This window comes from Helicoverpa zea, chromosome 8 (assembly GCF_022581195.2).
Source record: "Helicoverpa zea isolate HzStark_Cry1AcR chromosome 8, ilHelZeax1.1, whole genome shotgun sequence".
In the NCBI taxonomy this organism is placed as follows: domain Eukaryota; kingdom Metazoa; phylum Arthropoda; class Insecta; order Lepidoptera; family Noctuidae; genus Helicoverpa; species Helicoverpa zea.
The window spans coordinates 3,985,351-4,005,062 of NC_061459.1; the positions used below are offsets into that span (position 1 = coordinate 3,985,351).

A 19,712-nucleotide genomic window follows, 5' to 3' on the forward strand; every position below is an offset into this window, starting at 1 on the left:
TTACTCCAATATACTGCCTTGTTTGTCTTGTAGTTACATAGCGTTACTGCTATTCACAAGGTTTCGGGTTTGATTTCCGGATCGGACCTCAATAGCTCTGTGGGTCTTATTAAACTTTCACAAAAGTAGCCCTAAGTCTGAAAGTTGTCGATTGATACGCCCGCACAGGATCGAATGAAGGGAGAAAGGGTTTTACCCTACAATTGGACTCCAGGCTAAAAATAAATAAGTTGTTACTTCTGGAAGTTGATTTTGGGGTTGGAAACTCTATGCGTAACCATTATGGGTCATATTATTATGGCTGCATAATCTTGAATTCAAGGTCCTTTCAGAAAAACATTTATTACAACAAATTAATGAGCAGTAATAATTATTCCTAATAAACAAAGCTACATATAAATTATTACTATCCAGTACAGTACATTAATCACACAAAAAAATATTTGACGTATCGAACTCAACAACAAAACAAAATAAAACAAAACTGGAAACACAAAACTCATCGATCACGCAAAACAAAATGCTGTCAATTTTCAAAAATCCGGTTGTGCGAAGTAACACGATTATGGAAGTCCGGATAAACCGGCGGATATACCGGAGAGAGAAAAGTGCGGAAAAAATGTCTCGCCTGTCTTTTGTTCTGCGGCTTTGTCTCACCGACGAAAGACGTGCGTGGGCAGATTTCACGACATGATATTTTTGAAACACAAAAGACTGTTTCTTTTTTTTTTAGATTATACATTTGAAATGTTGATAGAGAAACAATGAATTAGTGTTTTGTTTCTTTGTGTGTGTTTTGTACCGGTTTCAAAGACAGCTTCAAAAAATGAAATCTGCGGGTCAAGATTGATATAATGAACTTGACCATAGTGTACCATGTACAAAGGTTGAATAATTGTCTGATAACTTGGGTTCTGTGTTTAATTTAATAGCTTTTCTGTGGTTTTACGTTAATTTACGTCTGGATTATTTTCCCCATTTAGAAGTGTAGGTACAATTTTTATGTATTTTTTAGACGACTAATATTATATTTTATTTAAGAATATAATTACTTACATTATATTTTATTTTTGACTAAAGTTCACTTACCAGGGTATAGAGGGCACTAGCATAGGCAGCGTGTTTGACGTGCAGCGTGCGACAGCAAGACAACGACGTGTCCTGCTCGTGAGCACTCCACGCTTTCATCTGTGACAATTAGAGAAAAAAATACTTATTTTTAGCACTCAAAAGAAAATTAAAAAAGAATAGGTTTTGGATAGAAATTGAAAAAATAAGCCACTGTTCAAATATAACGTCCAATTGAAGATTATATTGAATTTTTTTTTTAATAATTGCTAAATACTACAGCATTAAAAAAAACTTAATTACATGACATAAATGAACCTTAAACATATTACACCAACCAAAAATATTCATAACCACTTCCATCTAATACAAGACCTATATTAAAAATACGACCACCGCAAAAGCGCAAAACAACCTTTCAAAAATTCATTTCACCCGGAAATCGTTGAATTATTTGACATAATAATGTCAGTCAAACCCGGGTATAAAGCGACCGGCAAACGTAAAAGACAGAATTCCGATAGAAATCAATTTTGTTCAATGGCCGTCAGCCATATTATATTTGTCATCCGAAAAAACGACCTAAGTACACTTCTACGAATACTTAACAAAAGAAAATCGGTTCTTAGTAAAAAACGTAAGAACTAATGTTCTAGTGTTATTTTTCGTAATTCTGGTTTGCACTCGCGCCTTTATTTATTCGCATTTAAAATTATCAATGTTGTTTCACGGTCCTTGTAAGCTGGCCTTTCGTGCTTTTTTTAGCGGTTGCGGTGCTGCTGTTTTTTTAATAATGTTGCTGGATGAAGAACGACATTATTCCTGATTTAATTGTATCTAAAACCCCAAAATACTACTTTGTTTTATTGCCATGGAACGACCATCTTTTATCACAACCTACTGCTACCAAAATGTACAAAGCACTGTTTTCAAGACTCATTTGAAAACTAGAAACAACTGAAATTCCACAGACGTCGAACATTCAGTAAGTTAAACTTGCTTCAACGCTCTTTTGACCTACAATCTTCAGTCTCACACTTGGCTAACCGCTAAATCAATTGTGGCTAAAACTATAACCGTGTTACCACAAAAACTTTTAAACGTCAGTTTAAGACTTGTCTAAAAAAATGACAAATTATGACGTTGACATATGGTTCATTTTGCAGCCACAATTTTTTTAGACAAGTGTAAAACAGACGTTTAAGTTTTTGTAGTAAGGCCATAATGGTCTTACTACAAAAACTTTAAACCCTGTTTTACAGTTGTCTAATAAAATTTTGGCTGCAAAATGAACCATATGTCAACGTCATAATTTGAATTTTTTTTAGACAAGGCATAAACTGACGTTTAAAAGTTTTTGTGGTAAGACGGTAAAAGTTTATCTTTGTGAAATGTTTGCGTTTTTCTCCAAGAAGGTTACCTGTGAAAACCACTTAATTTTTATTTTCGTACCTGACTATCTTTATTTCTTACGCAGCTATAATGGTTTATGTGACATAAAAAATATGATCGATGACGTCACGTTTTGGTCGTTTTTTGCTGGGACGGGATAGGTGTGAAGGTCAAGATGATTTATTGGATTGTTTGTAGAAGTCGATAAAATGGCACCGAAGGTAGAAGCTGATACTTTTATTCCAATTTCATAAAAAAATTAAAACCAACTTCATACGACACTTAAAAGTAAATTACATAAATTGTCCTCACTCTAGTTAGGTTTTGTGTCTTGAGGTTGCTGCTGTGTTTAATGTGTTCGGTCCAGGTATCGATAGTGAAATCGATAATCAATCTAAATCAATTAAGACTCTGCTGAAATATCTACGGTGTGACGGTGTAATCCTTTATACATATATGTACAAATATTTTTGTTACAAAACAGTAAAACATTTGACGAACATGAAATGTGAGAAAAAATCCGAATTCAAATTCAAATATTTATTTGCTAGAATATGGTACATAAGGTGTTACAATAAATTTGTTTCAGCATATCCTGCCATAACATGGCGTGCAAATGTCAAAATAAGCGTTATAAATGTATTAATCTAGGCCTTGTCAAAATAATCTATTGTCTTATCATCTAAATAGTTCTTGTCCCAAATTGTGAAACTCAAAAATGTTCTACTTTTTAAAAGTCGAATAAAAGTAGTGAATTACCAATTCCAGAAAATTCAAGGTCACAGCTAGTTAGTGAAAAAGCATAAATCCGCCTTTTTGGAATATTCTTTTTGGGCGTTTGATACGTTTTTTGCTGAAAGCGCGAAGGCTTTGCATGAGTTTGATAACAATGCGACTTTCAGCACTTTTACGTTGGCTGTTCAAGCCTTTGATGCTTTCATATATAAAGTTCACGCTTTTATTCCGTCATGGTGTGGGCAGAGATATGAGGTTATAACGTTGTTGGTACGGGAGGAAGGTCGGAAGAATATATTTTTTTTAATTTATACGGTTTCAATAATCAATGAAATTTAAAAAATTTCAAAGGAAATCGAGACTAAAAAGAAATTCGTTCTTTGCCCGTTCATCAGATTTTTTTAGACCATGTCTTATTATTCATTCATATTTTGTTTCATAAAAAAAGAACTGCAGGTAGCATCTACCAAAATATTTATATGCTCATACACAGATACCAAACCGCGTTCAAACATTTAATTGCAAAATAAAGCAAACATTACTCAGTACCAATACACAAGTATAACAACATAAAGTAGGTTCCATACATATGTTTGTAACATCCAATAAGCCTAAACGTATCAAACCTATTTACTCAAATGACGTGTCATTACACACGTATGGTTCCGCAGAGTATCATTGCACGTGACGTCACAAATTCAAAATGGCGGACGTAATTTTATATTCCATTTGATATGTAAGATGTGACTCATTGAGTTGAGTATCAAGTTAATAGGTGATGTAATGTAATTTATAGTACCTAGGTGTCTTGATATTGCTTTCGTTTTAAATTGTTTTTTACTGTAAGAGAGAAAGAAAAACTATTAACAAAAAATAAAACTGACCACAATACTATATTTAGAACTTCTCCAAAGTCTCACTAATATTATGCTAAAAACCGCATACAAATCGGTTCAGCCAAACGTGAGATAATCGTGCACAAACTTACATACTTATTGGTCAAAGTGAGAACCTTCATTAAAATTTGAAGTCAGTTAAAAATACTTATTAATAAAATCTTCTTGGAAAAATTCTCAAATGAAAAGCGAAAACACTGGGAGTGAGGTTTATCGCTGTTAACTTACTCCATTACAAGATAACAGAAACTTAATGAGCCAAAAGGTTTTTTCTTACAAGTGCCAAATTTTTCGTGACCCTATCTTTAAGAAATGAGTTTCATGATATCATTCAAGGAACGGCAGTTCAAAATGTTTGAGCTGTGATTTTCTTAACCCGAAAGATTGAAAAAGTTTGTAGGAACTAAATTATTGTGACTGTACCAAAGTGAAATTTGGGGTTTCTGAAAATACAATTTTCAATTGTAATAAGGACCAAAAGGCTTTTCATCAATATCATTGACATTGCGAAACTTTCTGCCGACTTTATGAATCAAGATTTGGAAAATTTCTCTAGTTTTGTATTTGATATATTTTTGTGAATATAATACAAAACTGATATTGTACAATTTTGATCCAAAATCAATGAAAAGGAAGATGTTACATATATATTGATTGAGTGATTTTATTATTCCTGGACAAATTTTATCACCTGTGATATTGTCATGCCGCAATGCTAGGGGTTGATTCTAAGGCACATAAAAAAGGAAAATGAAAATTCCCTCTAATATAACTATTGTTTTCTCTGCTCTGTGCAGGGTGAACGTACCCATAAATAGATTATGATCTGCAAAAGAGCATTTTAAAAGAATTATACAGATTTTCTCGTCCGTTTACCGTTTTAACAGTTATTTATGCGTCTCCATAAACCCTAGTTTTATTAGCCTTTAGACTACAAATGGCTTTTCACAGATTTTAAATAAACATAAAATGGTGTTATCATTAGAAGAAAAAATAAACTTATCTGTTTTTTAAGTTCAAAAAATATCTTGGCAATAAAATCCGCAATCATTTTAAATTAGTTTTTCTTTAGAAAAGAATGAATAGCCCCGGAGGAACTGCTACATTTTCAACCAAAGCTCCAAAGTGAATAATTTATTATAATTATAATTCTTCAAATGAAATATGTACAACTGACAGGGCTTTTAGATATCTCACGCCTTGAAAGCCTATTTTTTGTAAAAATAAGAACATTGAATTCTTTTAAAATAGCAGCACTTTGTTAACCTAACAGAATGTTTAATGAATATGGCTTGAGAAATGTAGTTATTTTGGTGAATACCTACTAATATTAAAGAAGCGAAAGTGAAATTGTCCGTTTGCTACAAATTCATCCTTAAACTGCTGAAGCTATGGAGACAGATATATGTACATAGACACATAGGTGCGACGAAATAAAGTTGCATATATGAAAACTAATACCTTCTAAGTCTTTTTAGCACCGATTTTGGGTCTGCCTACACCGTCCTCAGTAGAGAACACAAGCAGCTAATGCTACCCAACCTGGAGAACAAAGCCACTATATAACACCGGTATTAAAGATATTAACATTTACTGGAATTTTAGACTTCCACACGTGCCGACTTCTGCCTATTATAATGCATATAATCTAAAGGCACAATTAAAATACTACATGTGCAGAATTGTTTTTTTGTTTGAACGCACAAATGTCAGAACTTAATAGCCCGATTCCAAAATTTGTTTCAGTGTTAGATGCATCCTTTAATTGAAGAAAGTTTATATGCTAATTTGTATCCGAGTACGAGAAGTTGTTCTCACTGGTCGAGGGTTAATCCGTGGATAACAGCTAGTCATAAAACTATGTAGGTACCTATTATTTAAAATTAGGGCGTCACAAATATATCCCAACCGTTTATTCATCCGATTGTTTTGATAAAAAACAGCTTTAAAATAGCATCCAAAAAAATAAACAACGCCTATTCACAATGGCCCACTTTTTCCATACGTCGAAGCCATTACTTTATTCATACGTAGTGTAAAACGCCGGCCGCAGTTTTGTTTAGTAATCCATCAAACAGTTTTGAACGAGGCACGGTGTGACAGCGAAATGCACTTTTATGAATTTTGCAACTCGTCCCAAATGTTGACTGGGTTACCAATGAGTTTTGACATTCATTATTGTATAGTCGTGTTATTTTGTGAAGAATCAAACATATTATAGGCCTGTTTTCGTAAATGATTAGTGATAAAAATGATATAGGCACAATTTTTTTATAACTAATTTTTTATATTAAAATATCATTACAAGATTTTATTTAACTTTATTTTAAAAGTAGCTGTTCCCCGCGGTTCTACACAAATCCTGAGAGAACTACTTCCAGCCCCCAGATGAAATGCAGCCAGTATTCTTTCTCAGTCTCTAGACTATCTGTGTACTAAAATTCATTCAAATTGGTTTTGGCGTAAAGTGCGATTGACATACTTTTTTTCACATTTACAATATTAGTTTGTATGTACTTTCTAAGTATATCTTAAACTGTAGGTCCCGGCTGTCAGTGAACATCCTTGGCAGTCGTTACGGGTAGTCAGCCCGTCAGGGTTGCCCGGGTAACTGGGTTGTGGAAGTCAGATAGGGCAGTCGCTCCTTGTAAAGCACTGGTACTCAGCTGCATCCGGTTAGACTGGAAGCCGACACCAACATATTTAGTTGTGAAAAAGGCTCGGAAGATGATGAATATTAGTAAGGATTGAGTTGGTAGTATGTGACCCATTTTTTGAATTGCATGCATTCCATTTCGTCTCCTTTGTCAACATTCCTATTCATAGAATGTTCCCAAAAATATTAAATACGAGTACATTGCTCAAATAGCTTACCCCATGATCGTCATTACCGTCACCAATCCATTATCCCCCGCGGTAATTATAGCAATTATCCTTCCTATCGTTCATTATCGTAGTAATCTGGCACATAGAGGAAGTTTTGGGCCGGTAATGTAATAGTATCTGATTCTTGCGGTTCCACCGAGGTAAATTTTAGGTAACGCATGCATTTTTATATTATTTTGTAATATGTACCAACATATGTATGTGTTTACTAAATTTAATTTAAATCAGTTCAGTTTAGTTTTGGTGTGAAAGCGCGATTGTCATACCTTTAGCATTAAAAAAAATATATAAGGATAGAGTAGGTAATCGACCCATTTTTTGGGTGAATTTGTCCCCTACAACGTCCCTGTTCATTGAATATTCCCAAAAAAATATTATACATATCCATATCAATCCATTATCTTCCGCGGTAGTTATAGCGATTATCCTTCATATCGTTCATTGTCGCGGTAGTTATAGCGATTATCCTTCATATCGTTCATATAAGACTAAAATAAAAACGTGGGGCCCTCTGAAATCCTACTTATGGCAAAGCATATCTTTATACTTTGGTAGATCGTGAGCTCGGCGTTCGCTGATGAAGCCGCTACGGCTGATAATTGATTGTCAAAATCTCCAGTTATGATTATAGTAAGTCGATGCAATCCACACCTATTATACCTCTAGCTAGAAGAAAGTATTACAACAATAGTTACGGAATGGGCCCCACGTTTTTATTTTAGTCTAATATGACCGGGACCACCTACGTAGGTTTATAGGTAAGTAACTGCTTTTTTATTTTTTATTTTTCAGTGCACATAAGATATAAAACCGTTTAACTTAAAACTTTTTTACCGATTTTTTATTTAGTAAATGTTATTGGTTTCATAATTTATTTTTAAAAGTTATAAAGAAAAAACCTTTCAACCAAAAGGACCTGGATAGTAATCCCTATGAAAATGTAGTTACTTTATTTTAATTATTATGCGAATAGGTATAATAATTACTGCATGGTTGGAATTCACACATAATAAATGTAATTACGTAGCAAAGAAAATTAACATTTAATAGAAATAGAGGTCTGATGAAATAAGTTTAACTATATAATAATATCAGAGTAAACAGTGGTGACATCGTGGCATGATTTATTATGTTTGATAGTAAAACAATTTATTTATCGTTTATTAAATATGAATTAGCCTATCGATTTTCATAATTATCCAAAAGATTTCGATAACGAAAATTATGTAAAATTGTTACAATTGTACAACTTTCGAGACGAAATGTTAATTAAAAATAATTAATTTTATCGATTTCCACATTGAACATGAACCTCTAAACATCACACCTGTCGCCGGTTTGACCCTCAAACAATAATAATTAAAGTAGAGAACTTTAAAAAATAATTTTTGATACAATTGTAAAACTGAAAAAAGTAATAAAAGTTTACCTTTGAGTGTGGGATGTATCTTCAACAGTTGTCAGATCACTTACTATCATGTTATAAGAAAGTTTATATATTCACATTTTATTTGTTTACTTTCGTATTAAATGTTCGTTCGGGGATCGCGACGCGGCGTGCGCTCGGGGACGCCGATGCGAGCAGACTGCCAGCGCTACGCCGTAGGCCGCTACGAATCGCTACACCGCTACGTAGAACATAAAGTTTTCTTTTTTACGTGACGTTTCGTTTTGCGTGTCACCTTACTTTGCGAATTTATTTTTATAACTTTATAGTTTTTGCAGGTAAGCAATTTATGATTCTATTATACTTTTTCTTTTGATTCATAAAACCAACACGTTTTTATTTGAAATCACAACTTTATTTTTGCCAATCGTATTGTTTATTAATCGTAGAATAGAATTTATTTTTTGTCAAATTCTACTATCTACACTTGTATAAATTTAAAAAGTGAGTCCATTTATTTGAGTTGGTCCAATGTTCTCATAATTCATTATTTTTTTTACAATTGTAAAACGGTAAACTAAGTCTCCCTTATAATTAAATGCATATTATATTTCATTCTTCGTATCAGCAAGAATGCAGACGGCTTACATATCTATGAATCTGCATTTTGCATATTAAATACGTCCCTAGGCGAGTGAACTCAAGTGTGCCGACTTCACTGCAAAGAGGTAACGTTAAAATGAAAATCGGATACTCGACTTGTAAGTGGAGTTATACAAGGATATCACAATATTGTAAAGAGATTTTCTTAATAAAATGTATGAAACACTTGTGAGGATTTACGATTAATAGCAACTTCTGAGTCCCTCTGTTTCATTAGCGTGCCAATAAAAATACTCTCCCCTTTATAAAAGTTTTTACCTAGGTAAGGTATTCACCTATAACTTCGTGAAACTTCATCTTAATCAGCCCAGACGTTTTACAGTTTAACCGGCAAACTCATTTTCGCTTATAAGATGATGTAAAAAAACTTAATGTTAGTCAATTAGTTTGAGGAATCGTAAAAATTGCAGATGGGCTACATCTCCGAGCGGCGACGGTTAAATGGGTCGTTGTGGTGTATTTTAGGGTTACCAGGTAAATTGACATTCATTAATTACTCACTCGAGTAACTTTTTAACGATTTCTTAATAGTGCTGTAAATTGTTCACGTTTTCAGCATAATTAAGTAACCATTAAAAGATTAAAAAAGAACGTTTTAGCACGCCTTTTAAAGTGATATTGTATTGTTTTTATGACTGTTTGTTTCTCAGGTTTTGAAAATGAAAACTATCGAATCAATTAAAATATACCTACCTGTTGTAGGTAAATAGTAAGCAGAACCAAACAAAAACAGGAAGCATTTTTATTTATTGTAATTAATTGAACTTAGAGAAAGAGTTGTAACCACTTCATTCCAGTAAATAAATTATCCAAGCGTACCAATAATTATGTTGAGAAAGAAAACTTCTAATTCGAGTGAAATAATAGTCTATACTTTGAAGAAAATCCCAAGTTAGTTTTACAACAAAGATACTTTAATAGAGTAACCGCAAGAACTTTAGCTTACTTAATAAAATATGTATCAAGATTAGTATGCAGTAAAGGTTTACTTCTCATAGTTTTTTCGATTAAGCAAAGATTGCCGACTTGATTACTTTTTAAATACGCTCGCATTCTTTGAAACCTGTATTCATTTCGTGATGTGAATTTGTAGAATAAAATTTGTCTCATTCTTAACTTGTTGAATAAATAATATCGTGTATTTTTTTGTGTATTTTAATTTTAATTTTCTTTAAATGTTTCTTTATTAAAGGTACATTTATACCGGGATTTCAGAAGGTGGTATCAAGGTAAGATATTATTCACGCTTTTATTATACATATACTGCCAAAGATTACAAGGAACATTAGTAAGGTCATTAGCGTTTAGTTTCAGGATGTGGTACGTAAGTACCTTCTGTTAAAAACCAGTGATACAATATTTATACACAAATGAGACTAACTTGCTGTCGTGGTTGCCATTTTTGGCAGAATATTTAGACATTTTTTTATTTACATACGTTATTGTAATAAATTTATACACAAACTTAGTATTCTACTTCTAATACTATATTTACAAACCAAATTACCCCCCAAAACTTACCTGCAAACTAGAATATTAAAACATACTTATATAATTCAACTTTTAAAATAGAGACAGTTAAAATCTGCAGCATTGTACCCAAGACAAGTACAACCCTATAATACCCGGAATGCCGATGCACAGTTCACAGACAACTGAGCATCGAAATTTCTTTCCCCAATTCCATTGCTCAGCTCACTGAGGGCAAGCCTGAAACGGAATAAATTGCTCCCACAGAATTTGGGTTATTTATACGTGGCAGATCACGTTTTAATTTATCGTCCCAATACGCATTTACAATTGTCCACATACATATCCTAATAAGCTTGGAACTCGCAAGCGAAAGTCACCCCAATTCTTTACGCATTAAGGGTCAATTTAGCGTGTGTGTTTCAGCAATGAGTCTTTACTGTCGTGTTGAACAAACATGGGCTCTCGGGTAAATTACAATTACTTGAGACATGCATCTGAAAGTGAGAACCTCTCGGTGTTCACTTGAATATACTGAAACTTCTACCGAATGATTTGCGTATGGAAATAAGTAGATTGGAATTTGATGTCTCCGCTGCTTTGATGTGGTTATAGTAAACATCTTGTCTGATCTTAAAAGCTTTCTGTCTGGATTAAGTGGACCTTGAAAGCCTGACTGTATATTTTCAAGTTCTTGGAATGTACATTGTATTCATGTATTTGTATCATGTCTTGCGAACAAAAAGACAAGTCTAGTATTAACTCATTGTGATAGCATAATTTGAAGTTGAAGAATTTGAAATTAAATAATCATTTATTTCAGGAAATTGCTGTACCAAGTATGTAAATAATTTAACATTTTAAGAATCAGCATTTAATCACAATATACAGCTGCAAGTATTATAAACTAAGAGTAGGTTTTATGCGAACTAGAAAACGACCAAAATCATTTATATTTTCCCTAGATTCAATTCCATTGGTAAGAATTCGTTCCCTACCGTGACGGAAATATAATGGGAACTTTTAACTTGTCAGGTTCCCCGTATTAAGTGGTTTGAAGGTGACCTTCAGCTTAAAAGTTGTTTATCCCCTCGAGCCGGAAAATACCGGTTAACTTTCCGAATAGCAGTTTTGTTAGGATGTTAGCCAAAAGGTTTTAATGAATTAAATGAGTTTACCAAAGGCCTAATTTGTAACAACCCAACTATGCAAATCCCTTATACTTATTTAGGCTTAGGATCCTTCGTTTTTGGATTGTTGGAATAGAGGTAATTTATGGATTTTGGTTTTAATAATATAGATATGTAGATAGAAATAGAAGTAGGTATAGGAAAATATTGTAATTTTCAGTTTTGAATGTTTAATATGCTTTTAACATGAGGTTTTTTTATGAGTATTCCTAGTTTGCGCATAATTATTTATTAGGCATGTTAATCTCTGCAACCAAGCTTATACATGCTAGTATTAAAATTGGGTTCACGTCAAGAGTGCAATGAACGATCAAACGCACGATATTTTAAAAATTTCTTACTATTTTTGAAAATAAGGAATGTCTTCCGTCATAAAGATCTGTCCTTTCATTTATATAATTATAAATATTCATGACTCTCAACCAGTAACTCAATGAATTCGTATATTTTATTCATTTTATAGAATTCGAAATCAGTGTCCCACCATCTCGATGCACAAACGAATATAAATTCGGAAGATGTTTTCTATCATCGAATATTGTTCCAGTCTCGATTTGAGGAAATCTCGATTCAAGTGAAGTTCGCTTTGGTACGTAAGAATCGAATAAACAGGCTTATGAAATATTTATAGTGTGCGGCAAACCTTCGGCGGGTTTGTTTGAAAATTTTCATCGTCCACGTTATTCGAGTCGGTCGAGCTTCTATCTACAGTTGGAAAGTTTACAAATATTGCAAGTTCTCTCGATTATCTTTAGCTGTGAAATAGCGATTCGAGAGAATTAAAGACTCGTTTGCAAGGACTTTTGCGATATATACAGTGACCATTTTTGTTTGCTTGTTTATTTGATAGTTGTTCAGTAGCGTGGAGTATTCGAGTGAGTAAAGTAACAGAATAATTTTAACATATTTTTACTACATTTAAAAAAGGGTTTCTAATAAAATAGAAACTTACAGTTGTTATAAATTAACTAAATGAATGCAGAGTTGGAACAATAGAGTTAATCCTAACGATTACAGGGCGGCCACAGTAATATACCATTATATTAGTGAAAAATATCATTTTATTACAGGCTCTAAGAAAACGTTCACAAAGGACGAACCAAAGACAATTAATGACAATAAAAACGTTCAGACATGTCACCTCAAATTCTCATTACTTCGTAAGGATACATTTTATTTTCTTTGAACTTTTTGGGGATTCTTCTAGACAAGTGGAATTATCAGTTTATTGTAGGCTAACCTGTATAAAATACGTTAAGGTAACAGTTTTACTTCAAGCCGAAAATCTGAAACATATCATATCTGAAACATCCAAAATTCAACGTGATTTTTATTTAAGAAAGTATCTAAATAAACGAAGTTTCTCAGCAATAATTGAGCTCAAGACAATGTCTAAAATTAAGTGCTAAAAAAGATAAGCTTAACGCTCGACTGCAGTACGATAAATATGTTCTTTAATCTCCGCTGCGCCACGTCGGCATTCGGCATTCGGCTTTTGACTTTTGGCTCTCGGCCTCGGCGGTATCAAATAAAACGCTGAAGGCACACCCGTATAACTTCTTATCGCGCGCCGCCTGGCGTTTGCGAACAAAAGAAATGGTGCTCCATCGCTCTATAACCCGCGCGTTTACTTCTGTAACTTAAGTCATTGTAAAGTACCTAGTGGAGAAAAATGTTTATAAACTAGTGAAGCTGATATGCTGCTTGTAGCCGTTTTTATTGCAGCAGCTTTTAATTTTGTATACTCAACTCGTTTATCGTAGCTAATCCTTATTCTGTCATTTTATTTTTTTTCAAGTACAAATTCCGATCATTTTAATGACAAAAAACTTTGGACTGGTGGATATTTTCATCTTGTTACAAAATCAGTATTTAATAAAACCCATCGTATCTGTTCGAAAAAAGTTGCCACTATTTTATTTTGGTGACTATAATTCTTCAAATATTTCAAGTCATCAGACTTTAAGTAAATTCATAACAAATACCATAGGTAACAAAAAATTGAAGAACATAACCTTTTACTATGATTAAATCTCCAATATCGGACAATTGCACGGGGGCTGCGTGTAGAAATAAAACCTGAAAGGCTAGCCGTTTCACTCGTGTGGAAACTTCTCGGCTTCCCGAATGAAATATAACCTGCCTCCGTGGTTGAACGGGGAATTAGCAGCATTGAAAACTTTGCACCGTACTAACAGGATGAAATATATCTTTCCTGGGGGCAGTTATTACATGAGCTTTCGGAAAATACTTATTTTTCCTTGTAACATCGTGTAATACCTATCTCTTTTAGAATTTTAAGAGATAAGAACATAAGTTATTTTGTTATATGAGAACATTTGTAGGCTTTTTTTTTAAATTCATGGTTATTCAAATTTATATTGGCAAAGAAATACATAGCTATCATAATATTGTGAAGCAGCCTTTAATTGATAGACCAAATATTACTTAAATCTGTTCAACTCAACATCACATGAGATGCCATTCACACATCATTCAAATGTTCCAAAACTAAGCACAGGAGGTCTTCTAACAATTTTTCAATGTAAAATGTCAGTACCTAAGTTTCCTTAATCAGGAGTGAATTCCACACTAAATCTCGACAACAAACTGGCTATGATTCTCACGTTAATTAAAAGGAAGCCTAAAATAGCTTGAATTTATTCCGGGAGATAAAATATCATAACGAAGTGTCTTACTCAGTTGGAATTTTAATACCTTATAATAGCTTTTTAATGTACAATTGCGTTAAATTAATTTTATTGAGGCGTTTAAATCTGAATCTGTTTAAATAAATAGATAATGATGTAAGAAGCTTCTCAATGTAAAACTGTAATAAGATTGATTTTCTGAGCGTTGAAGAATCACCGAAAACATTAGTCAATTTGTATCGCAATGCTTTCTAAGTTATGTAATGTATGTAGTTGAGTAGCGGAGATTAGAAACGCTGTTGTTCCATGTAAGCAGGTTAAACTAGAAATGAAATAGAGAAATAAAAAAAAAATAGAAAGAAAGTTTTGTTTAAATAACTTACAACGAAAAGGTATAAGACTAGTGTGATTAGACTTTGTGATCATACAGTAAAATACTTACACAGAAGTATATTATTTGTACGTGCCTAAAAATGGATGAGTGGTACTACTGAAAACTTTCTTCATCTTTTTTCTTTCCGACAAATAAATGACTGGTCTACCAGTTGTGGTTTTTGAGTAACACAATATGTTCGGCCACAAAAGAGCTGCAGAGCTTTAAATCCGTGAAAATATGAAGCGAATTTATTCCCCATTCAAGAGTATCATATTTGTCTGGTCAAGCTTTATATGAAAAATGTTATCTTGTATTTTATTAAAACCTTTATTAACTTTTTAAAAAAATGGTATAATCGCGTCACCTATAGTTCGGCCATTCAGAGAATGCGTTCCTGACACGTCGCGATTGAACTGACGACGTAACTTTGCAATGGCGTTGCAGTTACGATAAAAATATTTTTGCTGGTTGTTTACCGTTTTAACAATTGAGGAGCATTAAAACAACATTATTATATCAATAATCAATGAATGTTATTACGTCGTCAGTTCAATCGCGACGTGTCAGGAACGCATTCTCTGAATGGCCGAACTATAACAAATTCATACGGACTTTGAAATTATCTTGGTTCTTTAAAAATCACTGAAAAAGAATAATTAAATACTAAAATGAATCACAATTTAGTTTCATCAAAAAGAATTACTGAAAAAACTTAAAGTAAAAACTGATCGTAAAAATCTAATTTTCTTCAAAGGCTTTCATTCTACAAAATAACCAGGTTTAATCAAAATCTCTTTAAACTAGAACCGGTTTGGTGTTTTAAAACTAAAGCAGCGGAACTTCAAAGTAAATAAAAGTTAAACTGTGCTTAAACCGACAAGGTTGCTCTATCTAATTACTTGGGCTCTAAAATTCTAAATCCAGCTTCCCGTTTAGCTAACGACAAAATAAAATATAAACCCAATCTGTTTACGGTTTTAAAGCGGCTCCTTTTTAGTAACAAAATAAATAAAAATAAGGTAAATCAAATATTTTAAATAAATAAAAAAATCCTTATCCTTATTATCAGCCTACATTGACCCATCTATGTATACCTAAATAAGAAATAATTGAGGGTTTTAATTCATATGGTTTCCTTGCGTCTTTATAGACGCGTTTGTAGTAATTACAGAAAATGTTCTAAAAAATAATTTTATCTTTAAACCACATTAAATATAGCTTTAGATTTACTCATTGTTACCAAAAAGTTTATTACATTTTCTACGAACACAGCCGTGTCTTTAATTTCATTACTGTCCATCATAAACCTATTTTGGATCTGAAAAAAACCCACCATCGCAATTGCTTGCCAAAAAAATTGATTAGAATAAAATTAACTTTCAGAAAGAAGTAATTTACAGACTAAACTTAATTTGACCTTTAAGCCAGTAAGTCAGACAACTAGTCTTACCAAGGAATATTGGATTTCCCAGGTAACTGGGTTGAGGAGGTTAGATAGGCAGTCCTTTTAAAACAATGGTACTCAGTTGTATCTGGTTATACTAGAAGCGGATCCCAACATAGTTGGGATAAGGCTAAGCAGATGATAGATGATTACTCAATTTGAACTTAATTTTAAAACACGATTTTAAAGAATTTTCTGTGGCTTCTTTGTAGTTTTACTTTACGTTTCGCTTCGAAGACAGATGTGACTCCGTCTTAGACGTTATTATGTGGTTCCGCTACCCATTACCGGTTCCTTCTTACTCGTAGAATAAAAGGAATTACTGAAATGGTTTTAAGCTTGCTTTTAAACTTGTTTAAAACTCAAAAAATATAAAAGTAATGGTGTTATTTATTTTTAAGGTAAATCCCCTTAAATCTGTTAACTACATGGATGATAAAGGAAAAAGATGATAAGTGCTATACAGAGCAAAGAGACGACCAAAGAAACAATTGATGGACGACAATTTGGCTTAAAATAATGTCACATGTCATGTAGCATGAAGAGGAGTGTAGAAAAAGATACCAAAATTAAATTGGAATAAGGACAGGTGATTAGTCAACCACATAGATAGATGATTATTATATTGTTCTTCATACTTACAGCGCTTATTTTTCTTCAACGAAGCAAAACCAAATAACTTTTATCATTTAACACGCAACAGTTTTCCCATTATGAAAAAAAGCCGAAAACAAAAGAGCCACGACATCTTCACTAGGTAAAAACATGAAATGAACTTAAGAGCAACCCACACTGGAGACTAAACAGTTGGCCGACAGTTGACCCAATGTTTGACAAAAACATTTTTATAAGAGATCTTGCGTATAATCAAAGTGGTCAGTCGGTCTTATATCGGCTACATACCTGAACTCATATGACGAAGCCTTTTTTTTTTTTTTTTTTTTTTTTTTTTTGTTGTCGCTGGGCTAAAAATGCTATTACGCATCCCCTTCCCGTCGGGGGACGGGAGAGGGGTATGTGGGACTCCCCGGTAAAGACGTTCCCGGTATACCCACTAAAAAGGCCCAGCGGCACTCCGACCTCGCCTGAGTGGAGGGGGTCTGGGAATCTATGGCATCCAGTCCCCCACCGGCGATTGCCCGCCTTACGGCAGGCCCCTCATGCCTCCCCCCAGTGGGGAGGGGGTCCCTATGATGGCCGGAGCACAAGGGGCGGTCCTTGTGGTGCAGGCGGTGGCACCCCCGTGCCTGTCGCCCGCTGATCACCCCCCGGGGCGGATGGGGACGGACGTTGTGTTCGCCGTCTTCCACCCCTTCTTCGTCTGCGGTGCGGCGCCGCGAGAGGGTCGCTCTCCCGCACGCGCTCCGCCGACTCCTTCTGTGACATGACGTCCTCACAGAAGGAGGCCACCGCTTCCCATGCCTCCTCACTTCGCAGCATGGCAGCAATCACGCTGGGGAGCGAGAGGTCGTCCCCGACTACTGCCACCAGGGTGCGGCGGGGTTCAGTCCACGATGGGCACACCTCGATTGTGTGCTCTGCCGTATCCACCTCGGCTTCACAGTGGTGGCACTGTGGAGTCTCCTCCCTCCCAATCCGGTGCAGGTACGATCCGAAGCAGCCATGCCCGGACAGCACCTGCACCAGACGCATCGAGAGGCACCCGTGCCGCCGATCGAGCCATCCGTTCAGAACAGGCCCGATGGCATCCAACGTCCGGCGACCGAACGTTGCCGAGGCAAGGTCCTCGGCCCAGTGCCCAGTTATTACCTCCCTCGCTTCCTCCCGAACTTCTTCCCGTTCTATTGGGTCCGGGTGCCGGTCTAGAGCCCTCTGTGCCGCCTTCCAGTCGTACACTCTGGCGAGCACCCAAGCCTCGAGCTCCCATGGAGGGGTTCCCGCCAGAACGCACGCCGCCGCCGCAAAGCTCACTGTACGGTACGCCCTCGCCACCCGCTGCGCAATGACCCTCTGTGGCCTTCGGATGGCAGCGGCGTTTCTCCGTCTGCACAGTGAGTCTGCCCAGATTGGTGCCCCGTACAAGGCCATACTCTTGAGTATGCCGGCGTATAGACGACGGCATTGGTCGCCGGGCCTCCCGATGTTCGGGAGGAGCCATGAGAGGGCGCCCGCGGTCTTCATTAAGCGCGTCGACAACCCGCTGAAGTGGGCGCTGAAGTGCCACCTGCTGTCGAGGACTATGCCCAGATATTTCATCTGGGGCTGCACCCCAATGCGGACTCCCTCCACATGGATATGAGCGTCGGGCGGTTGGTGTTGCCGAGGCCCGTGGAAAAACACGGCTTCGGTCTTTTGCAGCGCCACCGTCAGCCCTAAGCGGGAGATTCTGTCCACCACTAGTGAACCGCCCGCCGAGGCCAAGCTAGCCGCCTCTGCAAAATTTCTCCCCCGGGCAGTCAGAAGGGTGTCGTCTGCATAGCAGATGACAGACGTGCCACGGGGGAGGTTTTCCCGCAAGAGCCAGTCGAATCCGATGTTCCACAGGAGTGGCCCCAGAATAGAGCCCTGTGGGACACCGGACTCGACGCCGTAACGTCGGAGCTGTCCCGTCTTGTCCACAAGGAGGACAGTGCGGTCCCTCAGGTAGTCCGCCAAAAGTCCCCGCAAATACGGAGGCACCCCATGGAAGCGGAGGGCCTCCAGTATGGTAGAGTGGGGAATAGAGTTGAAGGCGTTGGCTATGTCGAATGACACAGCCAACAGTCCATCCCCCGCATCCATCGCCTCCTTCACCTGATCCTTGAGTCGAGATAGTGCATCAACTGTCGAACGCTCAGCTCGAAAACCGAACTGGGCGTCCGCTAGATCTGACGAAGCCTGGCTCGACAACATTAAGCAGAAAAGGCTACGCATCAATAAAGCTGCACCCGTGTATGACCCGCGCTTCACCTGCGACACATGCGGCAAGAAGTGTCGCGCAGCTATTATTATTCCGCATAGACAAGCACTGCCACAATCATCTGACCAAGATGCTCTGTGGCCAATGATGACCTGATCTTTGTAATGTGCATACTACTATTCACCTTCATACTGATTCATGAGCCCAAGCAAACTGTCAGCCGACTAAAAGTTTGCACTATGCTACTCTTAAAAGAAAACCAGTTTCTTGAAGTTTTACCATTCTTCATTACGTTTGGGGAGTTGTTTTTGCTTATAATTACACTTTTTATTGTTCACGATAAAATAGCAAGGTAAAATCTTCGCTTGGACGGTTTCCTATTGTTGTAAGTTATTCTTTTGTTTTTTTTTTGTTCACCAACGAAATGGTAATGAAAGTTTGTTTGTGTGAAGTGGGTTTTAGAACCAGTGTCTTATCTTTCAGGTCAATTTTATGCTCTGTTTACCCAGGTGTGTTAGGGTGACACTAATTTCAATAGTGTAATAATAGTATTTAATAAATATTCGATGTAGTCGTGGTGGCCTAGTGGGTAAAGGACCAACCTCTCAAGTATGAGGGCGCGGGTTCGATCCCAGGTCAGGCAAGTACCAATGCAACTTTTCTAAGTTTGTATGTACTTTCTAAGTATATCTTA

The 19,712-nt window shown here is 36.0% G+C and overlaps 1 protein-coding gene across 1 annotated transcript in view; it reads right to left on the bottom strand.

The window, feature by feature from the left end:
* Positions 1 to 8,555, bottom strand: part of LOC124632783 — a 62,318-nt gene extending 53,763 nt beyond the window's left edge. The window contains exons 1-2 of the mRNA XM_047167744.1: positions 8,407 to 8,555; positions 1,090 to 1,188 (exon numbers count right to left, since the gene is read on the bottom strand). Of these exons, the coding sequence (XP_047023700.1) occupies positions 1,090 to 1,188 (99 nt within the window). The 5' untranslated portion in view covers positions 8,407 to 8,555. The remainder of the gene's footprint in view (positions 1 to 1,089; positions 1,189 to 8,406) is intronic.
* Between the last annotated feature and the right edge of the window lie 11,157 nt (positions 8,556 to 19,712).